The following is a 25,579-nucleotide window of genomic DNA, read 5'->3' as shown; positions in this document are numbered from 1 at the left end:
GAGGACACTTTTCTATCTGTAAACATAAAGAATATCTCAGTTACACAAGTCTTAGGAAAAAAGCATTTAAAAATGAAAACAGTACGAGTAAAAGTAACAGTATAACATAAACTATAATAAAATACACAACTATTGACAACACTGGGTGCAGGATCAGAGACCAGAAGAAAACAGACATGATAAACCGACAAAGACACTAGAAACAAAGCAACTAAGAAGGCAAAAATGAAAATGAAATGTTGTTGTCAATAATTTCTGTTTTCATTCTAAAAAAATGTTGTTGTTTTTTTTCATGTACCTTATGATAGAACAGTGTTTCCCAACCCTGGTCCTCAGGGAACACTGTCTGTTTGACATGTTGCCCTGCTCCAACACACCTGATTCAGATGAACAGAGCTTCTGCAGAGCTTGGTGACGAGCTGACCATTTGAATCAGGTGTGTTGGAGCAGGGCAACATCTAAAACATGCAGGGCAGTGTTCGGAGCTGGTCTGTTTCCCGCTCTGGCTTGCAACAGTAGAGACGAAAGACTGAAGCCGTGACAGCCACTCTGTCATCCATAGCCTTATGCGTCTTCCTGGCCATTTTCTGGTATAACACTACCAAAATGCATAATTTCAGTTGATTAAAAGCATGCTGTATGAATAACAACTTTTTACAGCTCTGTTAACAATACAACACACAAGCTTTTCTTATAAAATGAGATTAATAGCTATGGATAAAACTCAAAGGAGGGAGGTAAGAAAGTACTGTGCTAAAGTAGAATTTTCAGGTATAATATATAATTGTCATGTATTTTTGGGGAACTTTTTTCTTTTGCTCCCTACATTTTTAACACCAATACCTGTTCGTTCTTCGCAATAGTTTTAAAACTACATGAATGAAAGACAGAATGTATATATATATATATGGCCTTTTATTTTTAAATTACGAGTATATTTCATAGCTTTACTTTGAAACAATGAAAGACATGAATTAAGTGCTAGCTTAGTAAATTACACAGTAAGCTGGGGTAGTACGTACAGTAGTAACCAAACCAAACCGTTTAAAAAGTGAATTTCCTCATTAAATGTTAAATTAAATGACACGCCGAATCAATAATAGTTGACAGTAACATCATATTTAATGTAAAAAAACATAAGTTCGGCTTACCTGCTGAAAGCGGTGAGAAAAACGAATAAGTGGCGACGGGGGCGGGAACGATCTGAAATAAAAAGATGGAGGGAGCGATCTGATTGGTTTTCAAAAGATGGAGGGGGCGGTTTCATTGGTTTTCAGAAGATGGAGGGGGCCATCTGATTTGCCAAGGAAAGGCTCTCAGTGGGACTGCAGTTTCAGACAATAGGCTGAAGATGGTGCAATGCCGCCATCAAGTGGCCACAAGAAATAATGCATGCTGCAACATCTTGTGTGTGTATAACGAAGTGGTATAAAATACACAACCTTTATAAGTACTTTATGATTTCAGTTTGCTCAGCCTTTTAGTTCTATGATTGGATAGCAAAGTGCTCCACCACACACTATTCAACGCCAAAAAAAGAAAAAAATATGGACGCATCAGATGTAAATTTATTTTATTTTTAAACTGAAAAAGCATGGGCTCACTGACTACAAATGCTGAGAGAGTACAACAAAAATCTACTTCAGGAACTTTGAGCATGGCAAGAATAAACATTTACATGTCATATGTAGGGAGGTCGAAGACTTCTCCCAGAAACTACAGGAATTACAGGAGCAAACCTGTCACTGAATACAAAACAGTAAACACTCACATTGTGATATTACAGTCAGTAACAACCAAAAGGACACGAGTCAACACATGGGGTTTAGACATTTCTTCATATAGTCTTTTGAAATTATGAGTTAGAGTAGAAAACAAGCAGAAGCTGCACGTTAAATACTACAAAATGACTTCATCTTGAACAAAACAAAGAGCAGATTTAATTGTTGAGGTGTCTCAGTTCTGTCAGCAGCACGGAGCAACATCTACATTTAGGTGAGTGCAGAGACTTAACAGACATGAACACTGATGACAGTATACAATTTAAACAGGCTAAAAGTACTTTTAATATAATCAGTGACTGTTCTTTACTCTGTTAAAATATATTGCCAGTAGCAAACAATCTCTCAGGCACTGTTAACTCAGCAACTTCAGATGTTTTTGACTCTTAAGTTAAATGTCAAAATGACAAGCAGTCGGTGACATTTCCCCAACAGGGCTAGTCAGTCAACATCTTGTTATGGCGATAATGTAATGTTCTCACAGTGTACATCATGAGTCATCTGATTCTAAATGGAGCAAAAATAGATTTACTACACAAGCTCTTTTTCTTCATCATGGCTTGATTACAACACTTCACATCTACAATACTTGGGTTAATAAATACACTTTCAATTTCCGCAGCGGTACATTTACAGAAAAAATGAAATATTGTTAAAATAAAGGTTCATGTATTATCTGATATTTATAATATTTATTAATAGCAAAAATAGCACCGATGACACCCTACAAAAACAAATACAATGCTAGAGTGGACACTGGATGTGCTGTCAAGCAGCAGGATTCCTTAAATGTTATTAGGATATGAAACGTCTTCATCGACACTCATCATTTTCTCTTACAGTGTAATAAATGTACACCTAAGTGCATTGAAACCTGTGCATAGAGTTGTGTAGCCAATTATAATCAAAGCACTTGAAAGGGATGGAGTTTTTCAGCGTCAGCCAACAGTTTTGCTTCAGGAGTGTTCACAACAAAAATAAATAACCATAATTGATTTCCCTCAGTGAAATTGAAATGATAGGTTGTTATGTTCTTAAGTACCCACTGTAAGACATAAAATGGGTGCTGATGTCACCATGACATAAATCATAAAAAGTGTATGATGGTGACTAACAGTAGTTCAGTCTGCCAACAGATGGCCACACTGCTCTTTTCCCACCAGGTGGCTCTCCACCTCCTTCTATGCAAGCGTTACATGTCATAACAAGTGTAATGTGAAGAGAGAAAGCCTATTTCCATGAAAATGCCCCAATCTTTCCCTGAGCCACCTTTCGCTCTACCTTCCCACAGGTCTAATAAGACTGTGTTAGTGCAAATGCATCGACTAAGAAGCAGTGAGTCATGACTGCTGCCTTTTCTTATTAACACTAACAAAACTATGATCATCTTGCAAGATCTGTGGTGAAGAACAAAATAGGAGACAGAGAAAGAGTGTGACATTATAACATGGTGAACAGTGAGGGGTTTGTTCTGCTTCTAGTCAGCTTTGGGGCTGTAGCTGACAGCCGGCCAGTCGTAGGTGTCTGGTAGGAAAGAGTCGTAGTTGGTGTTCCAGGCTGTGGAACGTATTAAAGCGTTCTTGTCCACAGGCTCAGGGTAGCGGAAAGCCATGCCATTAGCATAGACATACTCCACCACCTGTGGTGAAAAAGAGACAGTTAAGCACTGACAGACACATGTTAAGATGTATTTCCAAAAATGTAGTGAAAAGAAGTTGTTAAAGCTGTAGTGCATACAATAGTGCACACACTGATGATTAAGGATTACTGTGGAGATCACTTAGACATAGAAGCAAGGAGGCTGAGTGTCAGGAAATAGAGTAATGCCCCCACACTAGAGGATTTTCAAATGACTTGGTTTTAAAAACGTGGGAGACCAGAGACTCAGAGTTTTAATCCTGAGAAAGCACAGACTAGATGATCCAGGACCACACACTTGGCGTTTAATCAAACAAGTTCTGGGAGGAGATTCCAGGGATTTGGGATCTTACAGAAACTCATGATTTAATGTGACTACAGAATATAAACAGACATGGAAAGAAAAACTGTGGCTGTAACTTGTACAAGATACGGTTCAAAACAAAAATAACACAACAACAATTCCTGGGTCAACATGCTCTCATTGGTTATTGCGGGGTTCTGCTCACACCCCAATCGAATCGCGTCTGCTAACCCCTCACACTACAGGATGATTTGGCCAGATAATGTGTTCAAATCCAGCCTCAAATTGGAAGGCACCCACAACATATATCTGGCCAATTATCCTCTCTTGTGGGGCAGGCTTTAGTCTTCTTTTATCAGAAGGGTAGTGGAACAATCCCCGGCTCCTCTAGTCTGCGAGCCAAAGTGTCCTTCGTTGGTTGTAAGTTTGTCAGCAAGAGAAATGAGAATTCACAAGAGGCTTACCTTGACTGCCATCTGAACAGAGACCTCTCTGATGTTTGACAGTGGAGGGTAGAGTCTGCCTTCTTCCAGCTCTTTATCCGTCAGCTGCTCTGCAAGAGTCTGTAAAGAGTATACAGCTACTTTTAGACTGAAGACACATTTCTGCGGTGGTCTAAACAGACATGACAACTACTACTATTACTTATCAAAAGCTAATTACTCCACACAAGTCTGCATTCTCAAATGTCTAACATGCTTTTGATTAGGTACCATGAGACAGAATTGTAAGTCTACTAAATATGAGCAATTGTTAAAATACAGACATCACTACTACTAATAATATTAATGCTATTGTGATTTTTAGAATTTCAGCAAAAGAGGGAAGAGCACAGATGGAAAAAGCGCAAAGCAGGATCAGTCATTTAAAAGCGTCTCCTCTGTTAGCTGTTACACCAGCGTCTAGAAGGAGAGGGAAGAGGAGACATTAATGAGTTAAAAGAGGATATAAGTTGAGTTCTTAGAGAATATGCATACAAGACAGAGACGGCACAGAAATGCAGACTGGGATAAAAGCAAGTTCAAGGATGAGATGGTGATAACTGGTGTCTTTTCAGACCTTGGCAGCCTCTAAGAATACTGTGTCACTGATGTGTCTCACTCCACTCAGGATCACAGCCAGGGCCACACCTGCAATGATCACACAGAACAGGTTTTACAAGCCTTACAGACTATGTACTTTTATTGTCCAGTGATATCAGAGGACTTTGGTCCTTCTAAAACCAGCAGACCACCAAGAGTCATCATATTACTTTCATTGCTCTCTCACCTGGGAAGATGTAAGCATTGTTCCCTTGTCCTGGAGTAAAGACGCGGCCGTCGCTCAGAGTCACCGGACCGAATGGACTGCCACTGGCAAAAAGACATCTGCCCTGTGGGACGCGGAGAATAAAGAGGAAGAGTGGTTAAATGAAAGAAAGAGGAATATGTGTCATTGTCATGAATGCTTTGTTTTGAGTTACACAAACAGAAATTCTTACATCAGTGAGTGTGTAGGCATCCTCTGCCGTGCACTCTGCTTTAGTGGTTGGGTTGCTCAGGGCAAAGATGATTGGTCGCTCATTCAGGGCAGCCATGGCCTTAATGACATCATGGGTGAACAGGCGCCCGGCTCCGGCCACACCTGAAAGTGAGATCGACAATAGTTGCTGTGAATTTGTAACCTACTATTAAAGTTCTAGCAAAGCATATGTATGTATATATATATATATATATATATATATATATATATATATATATATATATTATACATGCATGTTACAATAATGAGCCCAAATGTAGAAGATCTTCCAAATAGAAAAAAAACAGAAACTTAAATGTTACACAAATGCAGAATATGTTCCTTACCAATGATAGCTGTGGGTTTAATGGCATTGACAGCATCCAAGAAGCTTTGTACATTTCCTGGACAGTCATGGACAAATGCTTCCTGATTGGTGTCTGTTTCCTGTTGTCTGCCCTACAGTAAAAAGAAAAAAAAAGTCAAGTGAACAGTGAGCCAGACAGGAAGCCACGCAGACATCTAATGTTGGTTCTGGACATTAGTGTTCGAGTTACAAATACATACCTTTACGAGTAATCCATCTTTATCATACATCCAGATCTTTGTTCTGGCCTCAGACTGAGACATCCCCATTTCCATCATGGCCATGACAATCAGATTAGCAATGCCAAGGGCAGCCTATAGAGAACATAGAGAACATCCTTAATTTCTGTCATTGTAAGTCATTTCTAATTTGTTGTATCACCTGCTCTCGCCAGTAGGGGGCATTATCACAATGTGCCTACTGTATTGACCTATGTTGTTATACTAGACTTAGAAAAGGTAAGAAACAAAACAAAACCAATTGGGACAAATGTTCTCTTACCTCTCCAGCTCCTAAGAAAAGCACCCGGTGTTCAGTAATGGGTTTGCCAACAGCTCTCTGAGCAGCTAACAGACCCGCAAGTGCTACAGACGCAGTGCCTGGAAATATGAAGAAGAACACAAGAGTTAATAATATAATTTGTACCTTATAGAGAACAGACTTGCCTAATTATTTGTATTATTATAAGTTATTCATTATTTCCGGTGTATCAGCACATAACTTGTGTCTTGCCTTAAAGGTCACACAAACAAGTACGTTTTAACAGTCAAATTACAGAGAAACAACCAGCTGCCTTAAAAGGTACACAATAAATCTACTTAACAACAATCGACATCAAAAAGACTGGGCTAAACTTAATTTAACTGAGTAAACTACGCTACACAAATCATATAAAATATAAAATATAAATGCAAATTCAGTCTTGCATTTGGTGTTCTCTGTACTAGGTGTTCCTAATTAAGCACCAAGGCTAAATCCTCTAAATTTTAGCCCAAATCAGGGGTTAAGGTTGATATATTCCAACCTTGGATATCATCATTGAAGGTGCAGTATTTCTCCCTGTACTTCCTGAGGAAGCGGAAGGCGTTGTGGTTGCCAAAGTCTTCAAACTGGATCAATGTGTCCTGTCCATATTTGTCCACCACAGCTTCCATGAACTCATCAATCAGATCATCGTAGGCCTGAGAGCGGTCTCGTTTCTGGTACAGGCCCATGTACATTGGGTCTTTAAGGAGAGTCTGGCAGGACAAGGACACGCATGAGAGGGATGAACAGTTTTTTTTTCCTTTTCTCACTCAAGCACTTAACATACACACAGTAGTATTTACTAAACATGGCCTTCCTACCTCATTGTTAGTGCCGACATCTATCACCACAGGCAGACACTTCTCAGGTCTAATGCCAGCACAGGCTGTGTACAGGCAAAGTTTTCCAACAGGGATGCCCATTCCATAAACACCTAGGTCCCCCAATCCTAAAATACGCTCTCCATCAGTTACTACAACTGCCTTAGGAGTAAAGAAAGAGAGGGAGGGAGAGAAAACCAACACACATGTTTGAGCAATACTAAACTGAACAGGGAAATGTAGAAAATGTGGATGGTTATGGGCTAAATAACCTATAACATAGTTTTCTCTGATATAGTAGTAACTGTAGCAGGACAATGTGATCATTTCCACAATTCATTCATTTTTAAAATGACTTTTACTCAGGTACTCACTGAAACATTTGTCTCTGGCCAGTTGTCCAGGATGGAGCGAACATGTCCTTTGTCCAAAATGGAAATGAACAAGCCTCTAAATTAAGCATTTAAACAAGGTTAAAAATACATACCCATTACAATGTCTTGGCTGTTTTAAATAAATCTGTTTCTTGAAATCTTTGCCACACGCTTACTTTGGTCTTCTAAAGATGTGTCCATATTGTGTGCAGGCCAAGCCCACAGTTGGAGTGTAGACGATTGGCATCAGTTCCTCTATGTCTTCCATCAACACCCTGTAGAAAAGCCGCTCATTTCTTTCCTGGATGCCCATCAAGTAGATGTACCTGTATTGGAAAATGAGAAAACATTACATTTAAGATAAAATAATAAATGCTTAAAGAGCAACACAAAGGAGTTCATTTTACAGTTAGATTTTCTAGCTCTCTAGAGAAAGGGACCTTACTTTTCAAGGGGATCAGTCATTTTCTTAAGGTTTTTCTGAAAACGCATGGCCTGAATGTCCTGAGTCTCAACTTTGGGCGGCAACAGACCATGTATGCCCAAAATCTGTCGCTCCTGCAGAGAGAAGGCCATGCCCTGGAGACAAACACAAACAGAGAGGGAAACTAGTTAAGTGAGGGGAGTCGCCACAAAGAAGCCAATGGAGCACACTGCAGCCAGAAATACCCACAAAACATTTCTAAAAGAGAGGAAGGGGAGTTGAGGGGTGCAAAGTGTTTAAATGTCCCTGCAATGTTCCTGTATGAGAGTGCGTATGTGGGTTCACTTCGGGGGCTGCAAAAAGGGGCTGCTTGACGTGAGAGATGTGAAAGCCAGGGGCTGTCCTGACAAAATGCAGAGTCATGCTGATGCAGCGTTTCCTTTCACACGGATCCAGTGCTCAATTCCTCTATAAAGCATGCCGCACGGTGCAAACCTGCAATATCTACATTATGTTCTTCCCTTTTTTAGATTGAACTGAAAGTTGAAGTGTCTCATAGTTTGCTGTTAAGCATATATTCTGACTGCTATGGGTGAGTTAAACAGGTCTGAAAAGTAGTAATAGATATGTAGAAATAAATTAAAATGATGCACTGCATTGTATTGAATTACTACACTAACTAATTCCTAATTATCAAACTCTGCTAACTTGAGTGTGCCCAGGTGGTGTGCAACCATGGTTGGACTAAAATAGTCACATGACACATATATTTGGTATAATGTGTCATACTTGTGAGTTTAAGACAAAGTGGTATCAGGGTTCATGTTATCTAGTATTGTGATAAGAAATTGTAGACATTTGTATGGCCATTTTGGTTTCAGTATGAGAATCATTAAAATCATTTCTACAACACTGACTGTTACTGTTTAGCTATAGTGAGTAAGTGAGCTAGAGAGATTAAAAGGCATGCATTATGGTGCAGTGTGCTCATAAAGCCTACTATGACAAAGTCCTGTGCTCTTAAACCTTCTCCTCAAAGCCTTTTAAAGCACAAGTTGTATTTAAATAACAAAAGCAACCAAGTTCAGTTTCCTATTGTCTAGACACGATAGCCCGAAAGACTGAGAACCTTTACAGACAGGATAAGTAAGAACAGATAAAATGAGCACAATGAGGATTTAGGCCAGAAGTGCAATGGGAACATAGTCACTATGGGGATTATATTCCTAGGACCAAGATCCAGCTGACCTGTGACCAGTGTCCACACAGAGAATGCCATGTCTATATTTAGCAAAATAATGTCTGGTCTCCAAGTTTAGCAAAACCTGCACAGCATTAACCCATGTCATGTTGAGAAGCCACAGGCTTTCAATCTTAGTTATTAGAAAAACCTGAGCGGTAACTCCTTCAGGCCAAAAAATAAAACATAATAACAAATTCTATTAAGAGTAATATACTGTATATCACAACTTGCTGCAGTAATGCTAATAAGCTTTAATAAAGCTAGTGCTACCACCTGTTAACACAACAGTATCTGTATGATGCTGACACATTTTAAATCATCCACTCACTTTGTTGGTACGAGGGTTGAGCATGAGGGGCTTGCCCTTCTCTTTGGTGTGAACCCATCTGCAAACAGAGACGCAGGGCCTCAGGGACCATGTGGTCCTCAGCCTGCACAACATGGCGGACAGTCACTGGTTGAGAAAGAGGAGAGAAACCAAATTAAAAACTTAAACAACCTATTTCACCTCCTTCTTTGGTCAGATTGTGCTGGAAAATAGACAATTCAGCTGTGCTGAAATAGTAGACAGGACACCCGGCATGTGAAGCTGCAAATTGTAAACAAACATATTACACCATATTACATCAGCGAATAAGGTTGACTTAGCATGAGATTCAAAGATAAGAAAAATCCACCCATATGATTTTGAATGTTTGTTGTCCCAGTGCAAGTGCAACGACTCTGCCTATTAACATGACCTTTACAGGTGACATTATCACACCTTGACACAACATTAAGCTATTAGCAGTGAAGACTGCCAGTCTCGTGGCACGCACTAGTACACAGATCTCTATGAACGCCCCTTGGTGCACATGGACATTCACACAGTCAAGGATTATGAATACTGATGGCAGCAGTGGCTATAAGTGATCTAAGAATCAGAGCTTTGGCGTAATCCTTTTCGCAATGAGCTCCACATGAAGGCAGGGAGCAAGTGAAACCAATCAGCTGACAGACAGGAAAGAAGGGGAAGAGACGAGGGCAACATGTACCACAGCTTAAAGACTAGATGTCAATCACAGAAACTGTATGTGGCACGTCAATGATTGCATCTACAGAGCAAACCTGAAAGAAAAAAAAAAGCCACCGTTTTGGAATTGACTGGCATAAAATAAGCGCATAACAAAACACATAAATGGTGTTTGACGACAATGAAAATGATGCCACAGTAACACAATACTATACAATTAAGAGACCCCTATTCTATGTCCAGCTGCAGAGGATGGCCTGGAATATTATGCTCATTGTAAGAGAGATGTCATGCATGTGACCTGTGATTCACTGCTATGTTATTGTGGGTCAGGAAGAGGCCACTTGTAGCTCCTCTAATACACACTTGTGAGTCATTGACAATATTAAAAGGAGATTTTTTTTCCCCTCAAGATTATTACTGCAGCAAACCACTCAAGATGATGTGAGAGATATTGCCAAATCATGTCCTAAAAACAATACATGCTGGACTTGGTACGATTCTTTTCACCCTACTTTATGTCAAAACCTAAAACCTAGATCACAACTGCAACTGAACCTGTAAGGAAGTTATGTTTGTATCACTTGTAAGTGGAGCACTTACTACATTTGTCCCTTTAGTGAATGATGCAAGGAAACCACAAATTATAGCAGTACTGGATTTGAAAAGCAAGATTCATGAAGAAACAACAGTCAACTGCTATCATGTTACAAAAAAAGACTGAATTAACTTTGGCCTGGAAGCATGCAGTTGAGCTCAGGTGGCAAAAGAATGTCCGGTAATGTGACAAACAGCAGTCATCTGTGCTATTATTAACAATATTTTCCTGCCCTCATTTCTCACTACCCCATTCATGCATTTCCATGTTTTCAGCTATATGCACTCAAAAAACATATATTGAGAAAAGTCACGCACAACATGACACAAATAGTTCTTTCAATTTTATTTCATGCCAGACACATTGTCTTGGTTTATTTACATATTTAAGTACCAGGAAAACCTTAGCAACCAACTGCTGTAATTTCCCATTAATTAATTCCCATTAGGAAACACGATCGTCTGATTAATTGCCCCCACGTTTGAACTATCTGCTAAAAGGAATTTAAAGGATTAACCGCTGTATTTGCTTAAAATTTCATAATGTATCCAGGAATCACTGCATACTTGTTTATAAAACAGTATTAAGTCTCAGCAAATTTTTTTCGATCTTTTGAATGTTATTCCAGTCCTTTTTTGGTCATTACTGAGTCAGATTTGTGTTGGTTCTGGAACAAATGGCACAAATGCACTTACTGAACACAAGTCGGAAGCTACCATTTGTCATATATGCAAAGAGCACACAAACACAGGCAAACAACCCACTTTTCAATCAATGTAATTGCTGCACAGTTGATCTAATTTATTGTGAGCTGTATGTAAATGTAATATCTTGTCAATACTGGCGTCTGACTATCCAAATAGTCACTGCAACACTGCACTACAACTCATAAGTTTATAGGTGCCATACTTTATATTTTTTTGTCCTATCTTTAATTAAATGCCATAATGCATTATTTTATTTTTGTACACAGACCATCCTAATTTTTTTCTTAAATGCAGGGATGTTATTTATATTGACAAATACAGAGATAAGCTGTAAGAGAGTTTCACAGGACACACAACTATATAACAATAGAAAGCCAACTGTGTCATACCTACACGAGGCATTCTCTCTAATCCAGGCAGTAAATTACACCCAGACAAACTGTAATCATACATGAATTTATACCTAGTGTTAAATTTTTATGGTCTGAGATGAGACTTTTACTGGGATCAGAGTGCACTGATATAAAGTGAAGGTTTTTTTTTTTTTTTTTTTAACAAAGAATTGACATTACTATGACATTACTATGTTATTTTATTACTTTTTACTTATTATACTTATTTTACTTATTTACTTTATTCTTATCAACTTTATTCCTACAAACTGTTTGAAAAGGTTTATTTCTTTGAATACTTGTGTCATCATGTATTTGATATTTATTTTTTACATTATTGTTACTTAAACTATGGAAGTGCATTGCAGTGTAGAAACAAAATGCAGGCTTACCTGTGTTCCTTAATAAATGTTTATTGAAATGACTAATTAAGCTACACTACTTAAAGACAGGTCGTCCCTTTCTTTTACGATATCCATATTTTGCTTAAGACAAATGTCAGTGTTGAGTGTCAACACATGACAACAGATTTAACATCAGACAGTGGCAAGCTAATGAGTTAGCCTAGCAGCCTGGTAATCTCAACATACACAAACCACAGGGCAGAGACGCAGCTACCAACTGCCACCGTGCAGCTAACACGTAGCTAACTTAACACTCACGTTAAACCCAAACACACAGAGCAGTGTCGCTTGTTGAGAGCAACTGCTTTCGGCGAACACGTGAGGAAACGCGATGCCCTGCGTGCTGTCATTCATTCAGACGCTGGTTCTTGCCTCAGAAAAACAGGAAACTACTTTAAGTTATTTTAGATGACGTACCTCCTCTCGAACGGTAAAATGCTGCGGTTCCTTCCGTTGGGGGGGGAGGTTAGTGTTTATTGTGACGCATTATTTCCCGTGGAGTTTTTCCGTTTAACTGCCGCAGCCTGACGTCCCCTTGTGTCTTGACAGCGGCCGCTGATACAGTCACTCACAGCTGAGCTGTGGAGAGAGATGTCGAGACCGAGCTCAGCAGCAGCGAGTGAAGAGGAGAGCGGCCGCTCGTCCAATCAAATGCCGGGGATTTCCCCTCATCGTTACCGTAAATATTGAAACATGCGCAAGATGTTTTTTTTGTAATTATTGTAAAAGAGGGCTACCTCAAGTTCAAAATAGCAATTGTTTTATGGGTTTTTATGCTCTGAACTATATATGGTATTAAGCAAAATAACATTAGACAATATTTTTTGATTTAGATAGATATTTTTAGTTTTACACAAGTTTTTGAAAGATTTTCAAAAAATATTGGTTTTCTCATTGTTATGACTGGTCTTATAATAATTAATTTGTTAAGCACATTTATTACAATTTGTATTCCCAACAATAATTTTGTCTACAGTATACATTGAAGTATACATTGATGTTGATCGTGAGCATTTTATAAAGGGCCATCTCGGAAAATGGCTTTTCAGTGTAACCATCTGTGAAAAATCACAAATTTAACATATCTTTAATTGGTAAAAGACCATGACCATCAAAAACACAAGATCAAATAATAGTTGAAGCACTGGTTTAATAATTGCCCAGCAAAAGCGGAAACTGCAAAAAGAGATACTATCAATCGATATTTAAAAATCTCACAGCTTTCCCTCAAATGAGAAGCTGGAGCCTCAGTGAAGCACAAAAGTACAAAAGAAATATATGACCATTTCACAAAGTTACTTGAACAGCTGTGAAAGCCATGCAGGAGGGAAAGGAGGATATGTTACATTCAGCAAGGTGAAAGCATCGAGGTGTACAGAGGCACATTTTCTGCATTACTTAAAAGACTTAACTCAGTAACCACTACATCAATTATGTTATTGCTGGCTTAGTTCACCTGTAGAGGCAATGGTAGTAAGCAAAATAAGATCTATTATGACCTTACAGATGTTAATTCGATTAACTACAACACAATTTATATCTATTTCCACAAAGAGATAGATGGCTCTGCAGAAAAAGGGACAGTTTTTCACTTTTTTTTTCTTGACTATAACACTTTTGACAGTTTGCCCAACTATCCTTTGCCCAGAAATGGTTAATACCGCGAAATGCTGAACATTGGCCAAGGTGGCGTTTCAATATTCACTCCTGTTTTCTTTTTTTTTATGTGCTAGTGATTCTGATGTGCTTCAATGTCCATTGTGAATATAAAACAGAGCTGGCTTTTTCATAGGCTGAACTCATGCCAGTTCTTGCATATGGCTCAATCCTTAGGCAGTCATACGATGATGTGCAAGTGATGATCTGCTGATGGTGTACGTTAGCCACGGACCGGCATGTACAAAAGGTACAGACATTATGGAACTCTGGCTTTTAAGAGTGTTGTTATTTGTGCAGTAACTGTTACCAGCTGAAAATCAATGTGGAAAGAGAAAATAATATGTAATAGTTTATTTTTCTCTTGGAACTTGAGGACACTGCACATAAGGTGACTCAAATTAATATTACATAGGGCATGAAGGACTTGTTTTAAATCAGATGCAGGGCTGAAAGATCTTAAATGTGGCTTAATTCAAGGTGTTGTAGTATTGTAATGTAGTGTTGGCTTTTCTTTCTTTTAACATGCCAAGTTTTCTGTGGGCTGTGTCTGCAGAACAAAGGGAACATGGATGCATATGTATATCTTGTTGGCATTAGCTCAGCAGAATAAATTGAATGCCGTTTCCCTTTGCTCACTTTTAGTCTGCTAATTAGACTAGACTGTCAGATGCACGCCATTGAGTGAGTCAAATGTTGTCATCTGTCAAACGTCCGATTGTATCTTTTCAGTGATTTGATTACTTTGGTGGAGGACTGGGAATGAGGTCAATTGTTTAACGCGCTTCCATATATAAATATAATTCCTGGGCAAGAATGAGAAGCTTCAAACACGACTCATTTCCTACACGGGCTGCAAAATATAGGCTACTTTTTGTTTTTGCTTTTCTATGGCTGACAATTAGGTAAGAGAAGCTGTCCAGTAAATATAGAGGATAGTACAGTTAAGTGTTGTCCCTTGTTTGACGCGTCAGGCAGAGAAGATACGAAAACTATCTATGACCACACAAGAGCAAAGTTTGTTAATTAATCATAAATTATTACCACGGAACATTCCACGATTCAACAAAACACAAATTCCAAAACAATAAAAATGGAACTGTAAAATCCTAACATTCAACTGAGAAAGCACACATATTGTAGACACAAGGATTTCAAGACAATAGTATCAATAAATATACAATTAATTAAATAAGATAACCCTTTGTACAAGTTTACAAGGCAATGTATCAGTGACGAGCGTCACCAAGCCACTGTGGGAGTGTTTCGAAAATCAACAAATGAAATCCCTATTGTTGTACCATGCAGCATAATTTGATTGATGACTTCTCAGTTAATACATTCAGAGAAACTTGAAGGAAGCATTTCCAGTGTCATTGTCGTTATTTGGTGAGCATAACCTTTGGAAGACAGCCGTACATTTCAGCAAGAGATCTTATGGAGAAAAAAAAAAAATCAGACTATCAACAACACAAAAGCTAAATGTATCAGTTATCAGTATAGCCTTGATATGTTGTATTAACAGGATGGCTGTTCCCTCTTTCAATGTCACAGGATAAGTTGTTATCAAATCTAAGTTTGACACGTGATTAAGTTGGAAAAGAAAACTGGGAACAACTTGATATTTACAAGGCTGAATGTGTTTGTATGTTGCGAGCACTTCTTGATAAAGCTGCAGGATCATTCAGTGCGGTTGTACCAAAAGGACAAGAGCTAAGACTTAAAGTCCTTAGGTCAGACTAAGGTTTAAGCTGCATATTCAGCTGATGACATCGATCATGTGAAGCACTGCGTGTGTGTGTGTGTGAACATTTGCAAATGCCACCACTTGATCCTCCACTGTGATAGGACTGAAGATGAAATGTAACATCAGGAGTTCGGGGTGTTTGGTGGCGGAGTCCTGTACTCTGGAAGCCTAGGCAACTTCCAATTGATGTTTGGCTGTTTACCGTCATCCCCCCACCCTCTCTCTTTTTCTTTTCCTCTCTTTCCATCTGCTTTCCCTCTATTCTGCCGACACAGTTTCAGCGCTCGGGATATGAACACGTCCAGGTCAAACAGCCGGTCCTTCTGCTTGACAGGAAGTGACTCCAAGGCCTCGTCATTTACTGGCTGAGAAATTGAAGTAGAGGTAATAGGCTGAGGTTCCGGGGGAGGAAACAACGATGATATAGGAGGACAAACTGTTTGAGGCGAATGAGGGAGAAGTGGAAACGTAGGAGATGAGGGGAGGAGTGAGGGAAGAGAATTTGTAGATGATGTAACAGGTGGAGGCGGGCATAGTCTTTGGTCATCGTAATCAACCGAGGGTTCATGCATAATGTCTGTGAAATGGAAGACTGGAGTTGGGAGGTCAGTTGGGGAGAGAGGGAGAGGCGGAGAGGAGGTGGAGCAGGAGGGTGAATGTGGTTCCAAAGATGGACTGGGTGAGTGCAGACGAGACTGGGTGCTCTGAATCCAGCGGGAGATCTCCTGGAACAAATTCCCCGTCTCTTCCTCCTCTTCCTCCTCCTCCTCTCCTTCCTCCACCTTCATCTCTCCCAGGTCCTCCTCATTGTCACCAGTGTGCTCAGAAGGCACAGGGGCGAAGTTTGTGTTGCGCTTCCAATGAGACAGATCCAGTATGAGCTTGGGTTCAGAGTAGTGCTGAGGCTTGCCCTCCTTCCAGGCTATTTTATCCAGATATGAAGGAGAGCCCACTTTGTAGTCACAGGAGCGGCCACAGTCCAGGTCCCCGTACCCCAAACCACAGGCCCTCTCCAGAGAGGGCTGAGAGTTTTCCAAGAAGCGCTCAGCTGAGCTACTGTGGGAATATTTGCGAGGGTCGACCTGTGTCAGACAGACGGGAGGTGGCGGGTGCGGGGAGAGAAAGTGATGAATGGAGAAGAAGGAAATTCATTTTTAGTTGTGTTGAAACTCTTTGATCCCTTCTCACTAAAAACACAATTCATGTACTGCAAATAACCGTGACATTTAGAGATTACCACCATACCAGGCTGGATTTATGTGAAATAATAATAATTATAATATAATTATAAGAAGTACTTTCAAAAATAAAAGATGCCTTGCAGGAGGAAAAAGAGGAAGACCACAGAGAAGGTTCATAGATGTTGTGGAGGAGGACATGAGGACAGATGAACTTACAATGTCATCGCTGTGAAACTGAGGCAACATAAAATTTCAGTCATGAGCTAAATTGCTGAAAAAGCATCTTCAATCTCAGTCTCATTTCCATTTTCCTTGTGTTTCATTAAAATGAGTTTAAATAACAGTCCTGAAGCACAAAATATAAATAATATACAATATATAACACTTCTGCATTAAAATATCTGAAAAATATCAAAACTAATGTTACACATTTTGTCTAATCCAAATCCAAATGTCTATTCAAGGTAACGGAACGTTTAATTTTTGTCGGCTTTTAATGTAGGCATCCCCTTTATCTGTCTATCTGCTCTAACCTCAGGGGCAAACCCCCATATATGAAACATCAGGGAGAGGAAAGAAGTATCCAGAACTGCTAGTTAGCCAGTGTGTTGTCTTTAGTGCTTTCATTTTACTGTGTGCATTTGTCACTAATAGATCATGACTACTCATTGCTGTTAACCGCACATTCAGCCACTGAAGCTCTCCCCATAAAGTGGGGAAACAGACAACAAGACAATTCCCATGAACCCTTACTGCTTACTGATTTTTTCATACTGTTTCAATTAAGAGACCCCTAGAGGCAGAACTTACATTCTGGACATTTAATCAATATCGGGTGAAATTACAGTGTAAAAAGCAAAAAGGAGAAAAACCTGAGCCTCCTCTAACAGTGAAGTGGAACTGGCACGTGGATCCCTCTGCACCTCCTCATCCTCCGTCGTGTCCCCCAGGTCAGAGATTATGAGGCCAGAAGGCATGCAGCGACACCTCCCGCCTAAATGCTGCCAGCAAACACCTGCTGATAAACTGTGCTTGTACCTGTGAACACAGTTGCAGTTCACTAGATCGAGTTCGGTATGCACATTTACAAATGAATGAAAAAATAGAAAACAAACCATATAAATCACAAACCTGTCCCACTGGATGCTGGAGGCCTGACTGTTGCCGAGGCTGTGCTCAGTGACGAGGCTGTCCTCCAGCTCGTCCTCTATGTGGAAGGGGTGCAATGAGGTGGGCTCGTCCTGTGGACAGGCGTACTGCTGGAGGAAGGGGTGGGACAGTGCAGCCTCAGCGGTCAGCCGGTCCATGGGGTTAAATGTCAAGATACGCTCGAGGAAGTCCACAGCTGAGAGGAGAGGGAGAGCGAAGTTAGTTCTTTTTTAGTTCTTATGGTTTTTTTAAAAATCCAAATTTATCAGTATTAGATCTGTGGTGTGTAGCTTTTTGAAAATAAACAAATGACTGTTGCATTCAAACCAGTCACATGAGTTTGGGCAAGTTCACACACTAGTGTGTGGGATTTAGCAACCTCTGCTGGTGAAGTTGTATGTTGCAGCTGAATATCTCTCACCTCACTCTTCACCTTCAAGCATGAAGGAGAACCAATGATAGCCTTCAGTTACAACATCATTAAGAATGTCATTAAAAACTAAAACCCATTAAGAGTTTAGATTGTCCATTACAAAAATGTTGGTCCAACACGGCGGCCTCTGTAGACTCACTCCTGATGTTTATGAGGGGCTCATTCATGCATTTAGCTGATTGTACTCATCAATTTATGCTATATTAAGTTTCTCCTAAATCTTAATTTCTCCTCAAACTTTCACTGGACCTTTAAGCTCATCAGCTCTGCACGAGTTTAGATCTCACTGTTGCCGAAAGGTTGGAGTACGACTGAACAAGAAGCTTCACAAGTGAACTGTACTGCTCAAAAAACCTGATCGTTCAGCAGCTTGACACGACAAACACTTTATTGTGACACCCATCTCTGAGCCACATACAAACAAACGCAGACAGTACTGCTTGACAGAGCCTGTTTTCAGATGAAGGACACGGCATCCATCCATCTTCTACCACTTTATCCTCCACATGAGGGTAGTGACGGGCCCTGGTGCCAATCCCAGCTGACATAGGGCGAATGGTGGGGTACACCCTGGACAGGCTGCCAGTCCATCACAGGGCCACATAGAGACAAACAACCATCCACTCTCACACATATGTTTAATTTAGAGGGCAATTTGCCTAATCCCCAAATCTGCATGTTTTTGGACTGTGGGAGGAAACCAGAGAACCCGGAGAAAACCCACACACACACGGGGAGAACATGCAGAAAGGCCTTTGTTTTCCGACCGGGTCACAAACCCAGGTCTTCTTCTAGCAAACACAATAGTGCTAACTAGTGCTATATGTGGCCCACACAGCAAACAAATAATGTTAAATTAGTCATATAAACAAGAAAAATCACCAAAATGTGATTTTTCTTAGCTTTAAATCTAAAAATCTACATTGCTGACAAACTGTTCATTTCTATATTGTTTTTTCCACATCTCAACTTCCATTATTATTATTTTTTGTCTCTCTATTCAATTTCATACTGCTTGACCATCGTCTTCTTCCCATGACTCATTTCCCTCTGCTTACCCTGAACGTCCACTTCAGGCAGCAGTTCAGAAAAGGGTTTCTTGACCCTCCAACCATGACTGACATATGAAGGCATCACCTGGGGAAAGAACAACATTGGGGTTAAAATTTATGAATCATTCTCTTGTGGTTACTTATGTTACGTATTCTTGGATAACGACACCAACAGAGCCCTCCTTAGACAAATGTACTGTATTTGTTAATGGATGGATGTGTATGAAATGTGTGGTGTAGTCTAAAGCTGTAAAATAACAGTAATAAAACATCGTCACACGCCACGTTTAAACATTCAGCCTCGCAGAAGCCACTGAGGCATCACCTGCAGCAGGTCCTGTCTGTCCTCCTCTCTCAGCACCGGCACTGTGTTGAGAATCAGCTGCATCTGCTCCAGCTCATGAGCTCCTGCAGAGGGAGCCGTCCAATGAGAGACAAGCAGAGAGAAGACACACAGTCCAATAAGACTCTGAGCTATCCAGTAAAAAAAAAAAAAAAAAAAAAAAAAAAAATACAGTAAGCAGCTAATTAGAATAGTTTTAAATTAAAAACCTCCACTATGAAACACAAATATTATATCTGCCCAATAAATTCTATGTTCCATTCATTCTCTTGACCTCTTCAAGAGTAAATCCCACATAGGTGGGGAAAGTAAGCTGTGCATCCTAGGAGCTTTGTGTCTGAAGAAGAAAGTATTGGACATCACCTCTTTAAAGGTTGTTAAAAAAAATCCCACATCCTTTCAATACTGACAGATTTGTCACAACCTTAATGCCACGAAATCTCCAAAGTGTATTCAACCACCAGAAAATGCAACTTGATTGACGTTTTCAGTTCACAACGTGCTGTGCAGCATTTTCCCTCTCTAACCAGTCTGTATTATTTTCCCTTTTTAAATCTCTATTAACACCAGCAGGTGGTGCCGTATCAGCTCACTGACTGCTTTTCGAAAATGAACGTGTAGCTACTGTACATTGCATTTGGATGAGATTGTATCGCTCCCCCCACAGAAAACAATACACAACGTGCTGTGAAATATATATGCTGGATCAGTGGGGAAAGAAAGAACAGGGAAAAGTGCTGAGTTTGTGGCATCATCTGGTGGAACAGTGGAGGTCAAATCAGCCTGTCAGGAGAAACTATATCTGATTCAGTGAAACGCTCTCCCTTGGGTTAATATGGGAGACAAAAGATGTGTTTGGATATGGTAGATTTAACTGATTACATTCACTCCTTTGTTCTTAAAGTTCTCTCTTGTTAAGATTTACTGTTGTTATGTTTCTACTGCAGTGGGAAACTAAAAGCATTTTACTTTAAGCATGTTTTTGTTACTATATAACATGCACTGTCCTTTGTGGGCATCAATATAAATTGGACGTAGTCTTATGGTTTGGAAAGCCACCAAGTGGCGACTCTACTGGCAATTAGAATGCAAGTCTATGGGAAAATTACCCTTTAAAATCAGTAAACATGTTCTCATTCCATAGTTTCCAGTCTTCTTTAATAGCACATGGTGATAATTAGTCAATTGTGTTCCCAATTAGAGGGAAAATAGGCAATTAGGCACAGCGTATTGACTAGACACCAGTGCGATGAACAGCTGGCAGTTGCAGGTGTTGCATGTGGATTTCCAGTCACGTTGTGAATCTCGAGACTTCCAAAACAGGAATTTGTCCTGTTACCAGAAGACTATGTTCATTTTTAGAGACAGTCTATGGTCAAAACATGTAAAATAACTAACAATAATTAACTGGAAAGCCAGCCAGCACCTAGAAACTCTGACCCCGGAGAACACCAGACATTTAGTAATAAGATGCCTCTGCATATTCCCTCATGTCATCAAATTAACGATAAGCAATTTCATAATGGTTCTGCAGAACATCCTGTTCACCTTGGTGGGGACAAATAACGACACACAGTGCAGGTACCTGCAAACAGCATGCGTCCAGTGAGCATCTCGGCTAGTATGCAGCCTGCGGCCCACATGTCTATGGCCTTGGTGTAGTTGTTGGGGGACAGGAGCAGACGGGGGGAACAATACCACTTAGTCACGAGACCCTCAGACAGATAGCCCTGGAGAGGGAGGTGCAGCGGTGAGTGAGGGGGGGGAAACATGAAAGAAAGAGCATCAGAATGATATACAGGGGTTAACTTAGTGCAACAGGGCTGCTTGTTATTAATCTTTACCATGTTACCACTTAGTATGTTTGCATGCACTTGAATGTGCCGCAGGCATTCAAAACAAAACATATTTTATTTATAGGAGTGAAACATTATGAAGAGAAAAGTGTGAGTTACAGGATATTTTTTTTTGAGTTATACCCACAAAAGACTCCACTAATCATATTTTGTCAGCTCTGTGATGGGAAGTGGCATCCTAATACCCTCTCCAGCAGAAAATAAAGTCCTTTAATCTGCAAAACCTGCAGTTTCACAGAGCCTTTGATGCTCTGCTGCACACTGCACACACACACACTAACACAGTGCTGCTCCGACATGGCTTCCCTTCTGCACTTCACTTTTGTAAACATGTCCCTCATGAATAACACTGGCGTTGCTTTGCATGGAGATGAACCACAGCCCAGATTCATTCACAGGGTACTCCAACACAATATAATCCATTGTAAACATTGAATGCCATGAACTACTCCATGGTGTAAATACTGTTTTTGTTTAATTAAGCCATAATTCTCCTTCCTCTGTCCTTGTTGCTCCTTCCCCTCCCTCTATTCTACTCACTCTTTAAAACTGTGGCCAGTAACTTTGCATTCATTTGTCGTCAAATTAGGTCATCAATGCTGATGAAGCCTATCGTCTCCATGAATTATTATAAAACATGAAGTGAGATCCCTTTGACAGCTTGGTGTTTCTCTCCTCTCACTACTTTTTCGACGTTTTTGCCACCTCCGCTTCCTGTCGTACCTCTTCAACCACCTGCACATTGTTTATCTCCCACCCACTCCTACTATATTCTATTATGCCCTCTCCTTCCCCTATGTGCTCTCTCTCATCACTGCCTGTTCTCCTCCGTGTGCCTGCAGATGACGGGGCAGAAAAACGGATGCGGAGTGCTCATTGATAGTCTGACAGACATCCACTCTCCTCCTATTCTGTTGTCACCCCCCATTGACCGTTTTGATTATCCTCTACACATAAGATCTCCTTTAACGGCAGCATATGACGTGTTTTATGTTCCCCAAACAGTGTGCACTGTCATAGATTGTGCATATAGTTTTATTTGTTGTCTTTTCTTTCTCGGCCTCAATCCTGCATTGCCAGAACTATCTCCACACTGCCTCCTACTTTCCTCTCAATCTTTCCCCTTTGCTATAAACTCCCCCTCATCTCAGTGTGTGTTTCTTTTCCCACCAGCCTCCCTCTTTTCTTCACACTTCTTCTCTCTCTTTTTGTCACCTTGCATTGCCTCACCCATTCTCTCCCATGTCCCTGCCTTCTTCTTTCCCAGCCAGCTATTTACCAACGCTTATTTATTTTTAACCTTCTCAACCCAATACACTGCATCTTCATGTTCCATTCCCCTCACCTCTCCTCCCCATCTTTGCCTGTGTCCTTCACTGTCAGAGTCTCAGCAGGTGCGATTCTCACACCCGCAGTCTCAGCAGCGGCAACCTCTCACTGTCGCAGACTGCAAACAACGTCCCAAATAATGTTTTCTCAGCCACCGTTTCCTCCTCTCTGCCACCCCCCCCTCCCCGGCTCCTCCTTCACCTGAGTAAATGTTTATCTTTGTAGTCAGGAGCACAATTTCAGACAGCTTGTCAAAAACAGTCTCACAGTGTGCTGAGGAAACTGCTGTGATGACACGGTGACCGTGTAAAACACTGCAGACGGACTATGAAAGAGTAAAAAGGCCCGAAAACTATCTTTAAAGCAGTGCATCTCACCATCTTTCTTTATACTTGTACTTTTCACCTGTCTGTCTGTCACCCTATGACTCAGTACTGTTTTGTTGTTGTTTTTTGCCTCCACCCTTCTTCTCCCCTTCAAATGCACCCCACCTCCCCCCCGTCTGTGCACCCAGCTGGTCCCCAGTCCTGTGTTCGGCGCTGACAATGACAGCCATTCACAATAGCTGCTCTCCACATGCGCAGGCCACAAAAAGCCACACAAACACAATGACAGCTGCCACAATAGTGTAAGAGTATGGCTGCGGGATCTTCATGCATAATAAATCCTTAGTTTGTAACATTATCTCGCTGTTAATAGACGGGCTCAGTCACAGGGTGTGATTAGAAAACAACCTGATACCAGGATTGAGAAGAGGATTTAAAAGAGGACGGTATGAGCTGGAGAGGAAAGACATGCGATTGAGCTGTGGAATCATTTAAACACATTAAACTGCCAGTTCAGTGTCATTTACAGACCAATAATGCAAAGGATGTCACCTGCGATATCACACTCGAAAAGACACCAGATAAACAGATAGATGATTCTGTCTCAAGTGTGAGGCAAAAAAATGTGTCCACGCCTGCTGTCACATCATAATGAATCCATTGCTGAATTAATTTACAGACGAACAATCAACGATGTGTCAGAGCAGAGGAGAGTGAATAAACATTGCTGTAATATTATATTTATAGGACGTTTTTTTTTTGGGGACAAAATTCACACATGATCACTTTATTTCACGGTAAATGGGAGCGCAGTTTGCAGCTGTTCTCGTTTGTGTGCTTGTGTGAGATCGCTTTATGCTCCTCGCTGTTTGTACCTTGTGAGAATAGTGAGGGTCGACTATTCTGGCCAGCCCGAAGTCTCCGACCTTGAGCAGCAGTTGATCGGTGTTGACGAATACGTTGGCAGGCTTTAGGTCTCTGTGCAGGACGTTGGCCGAGTGGATGAACTTCAGTCCCCTCAGCAGCTGGTAGAAAAGCAGAGTAGCATGACCTGTGCGAGGACAAAAATCAGGGGGTCAGGAGACACGACAATATCTCCTCATACAGTTGTAACTCAATCACTATGTTGACAGGGTGAGAAAAGTAATATTCATAAACCTGTTTACATGTTACAGAGTCCCAGAACCACTTCTGTCTATACAGTTCAACATAACATGATTAAGATTAGTATTTATTAAAACTGTATTGTTTCAATGTCGGTTAAAAATAGGAACACTGCTGGCGTGAAAACATTTTAAATGCAGCTATTCCTATAAATCTAATTGATTTAAGTAAAACACTCGAAGGTAACAATATAGTATTTTGTTTAATGACACATTCAGCAGAAACACATTTTAGGTTAATATCTGATTTGTGGCTATTGGATATGGGCAAGGATCTAAGGCCATGGTTCTCAAAGTGTGGTATGTGTACCACCAGTGGTACGTGAGCTTCCTCTGGTGGGAAAATCAAAAATACTGTTCTACTGTGGTGGAGCTGAGGAACTTTTGACCAGCGTGCGTAGAGAGAGGAAAACAAATAACAATAATTAAATAATAATTTAAGATGATAAACTTATCTCTTGTTACACCTTAATCTGATTTGGCTCTAAAAGTGTATATGTGAGGAGGAGGAGGAGGAGGAGTGAACAAATTATCTTATCCTTCTGTCTATATCTAAATGGAATAAGCGGCATACAGACACGTGTGTTAATCTCACTTGAGGCAGATTCCCTATGATGTCACTGTTTTAACCTGACCTAGTTATGTTTTTTGTGTTGTGTTGTCTTATATGTCTATGACATGATTTGTGCGGCTACCCGTCTTAGCCAAGTTCACCTTGAAAAAGAGATTCTTAATCTTAGTGGGACTTATTCACGGTTAAATAAATAAAAACAATATTTTGTCTAAAGGTGTTTTGTATTTCCCTTTTCCATCCAATACCTGAGGGTAGTGGTCCTTGTTCCAGCAGCCGAGCCAGATCTGTCTCCATGCATTCCTGGATGATGTAGAGGGCGCTGAGCTGGGTCGGGTCTCGGGGCAGCGGGCGTCCATATGGCGCCAAGACGTCATGAACCTGCACCACGTTTTCGTGGCGCAGCCGATGGGTGATCCTGACCTCCCGCAGGGCATGTTTCACCGTCACGGCATCGCGCATCACCAGCTTCTTAATTGCCACACGCCGTCCATTACGTTGGTCCACAGCCGAGAGCACCAGGCCTGTGACTCCAGTGCCGAGAGGTCGAAGGTCAACAAAGTGACCACTAAGGTCAAAGCCGTGGAGGAAGAGGGGAGTGTCCTGTCTGGCCATGGCAGCTCAGTGTGAGGCGGTAGAGACAGACGATGGATACGTTTCAGGTGGTTTGATGCATTTCATGG

At 40.7% G+C, this 25,579-nt stretch overlaps 2 protein-coding genes across 5 annotated transcripts; both read right to left on the bottom strand.

The window, feature by feature from the left end:
* Positions 1 to 1,556: 1,556 nt before the first annotated feature.
* me2 (malic enzyme 2, NAD(+)-dependent, mitochondrial) lies at positions 1,557 to 17,608 on the bottom strand. 3 transcript variants are annotated; one of them, XM_058635626.1, is made up of 15 exons: positions 17,547 to 17,608; positions 9,306 to 9,431; positions 7,756 to 7,889; positions 7,487 to 7,636; positions 7,311 to 7,386; positions 6,937 to 7,098; positions 6,615 to 6,828; positions 6,092 to 6,189; positions 5,791 to 5,904; positions 5,571 to 5,682; positions 5,204 to 5,346; positions 4,993 to 5,095; positions 4,783 to 4,853; positions 4,188 to 4,286; positions 1,557 to 3,420 (listed from the first exon to the last, which is right to left on the bottom strand). In XM_058635626.1, exons 2-15 carry the CDS (start codon positions 9,417 to 9,419, stop codon positions 3,259 to 3,261), a joined length of 1,752 nt encoding a protein of 583 aa, XP_058491609.1. In that variant the 5' UTR covers positions 9,420 to 9,431; positions 17,547 to 17,608; the 3' UTR covers positions 1,557 to 3,258. The 3 variants fall into 3 exon arrangements, with proteins under 3 accessions (XP_058491609.1, XP_058491607.1, XP_058491608.1); XM_058635624.1 differs by lacking the exon at positions 17,547 to 17,608 and adding an exon at positions 12,508 to 12,717; XM_058635625.1 differs by lacking the exon at positions 17,547 to 17,608 and adding an exon at positions 12,349 to 12,465.
* mapk4 (mitogen-activated protein kinase 4) lies at positions 9,348 to 25,579 on the bottom strand. 2 transcript variants are annotated; one of them, XM_058635623.1, is made up of 8 exons: positions 25,145 to 25,579; positions 24,038 to 24,213; positions 21,237 to 21,381; positions 19,634 to 19,716; positions 19,315 to 19,393; positions 17,806 to 18,019; positions 17,547 to 17,712; positions 9,348 to 9,431 (listed from the first exon to the last, which is right to left on the bottom strand). In XM_058635623.1, the coding sequence occupies exons 1-8, from the start codon at positions 25,509 to 25,511 to the stop codon at positions 9,429 to 9,431; spliced, it is 1,233 nt and encodes a 410-aa protein (XP_058491606.1). In that variant the 5' UTR covers positions 25,512 to 25,579; the 3' UTR covers positions 9,348 to 9,428. The 2 variants fall into 2 exon arrangements, with proteins under 2 accessions (XP_058491606.1, XP_058491605.1); XM_058635622.1 differs by lacking the exon at positions 9,348 to 9,431 and adding an exon at positions 13,221 to 16,575.

The sequence above is a fragment of the Solea solea genome, chromosome 8 (assembly GCF_958295425.1).
Source record: "Solea solea chromosome 8, fSolSol10.1, whole genome shotgun sequence".
In the NCBI taxonomy this organism is placed as follows: Eukaryota; Metazoa; Chordata; class Actinopteri; order Pleuronectiformes; family Soleidae; genus Solea; species Solea solea.
This window is presented reverse-complemented; position numbering and strand designations above follow the sequence as displayed.

Excerpts from the sequence above, each read along its gene's own strand:
- mapk4 (XM_058635622.1), bottom strand. The coding sequence starts at position 25,511 with ATGGCCAGACAGGACACTCCCCTCTTCCTCCACGGCTTTGACCTTAGT. Across the intron at positions 19,394-19,633 it reads ACAGACAGGACCTGCTGCAG|GTGATGCCTTCATATGTCAG; the intron begins GTGATGCCTCAG and ends TTCTTTCCCCAG. Across the intron at positions 16,576-17,546 it reads CACTGTTAGAGGAGGCTCAG|GTCGACCCTCGCAAATATTC; the intron begins GTTTTTCTCCTT and ends TGTCTGACACAG.
- me2 (XM_058635626.1), bottom strand. The coding sequence starts at position 9,419 with ATGTTGTGCAGGCTGAGGACCACATGGTCCCTGAGGCCCTGCGTCTCT. Across the intron at positions 6,190-6,614 it reads CTTCAATGATGATATCCAAG|GCACTGCGTCTGTAGCACTT; the intron begins GTTGGAATATAT and ends TCATATTTCCAG. Across the intron at positions 5,905-6,091 it reads TTTTCTTAGGAGCTGGAGAG|GCTGCCCTTGGCATTGCTAA; the intron begins GTAAGAGAACAT and ends TGTTCTCTATAG.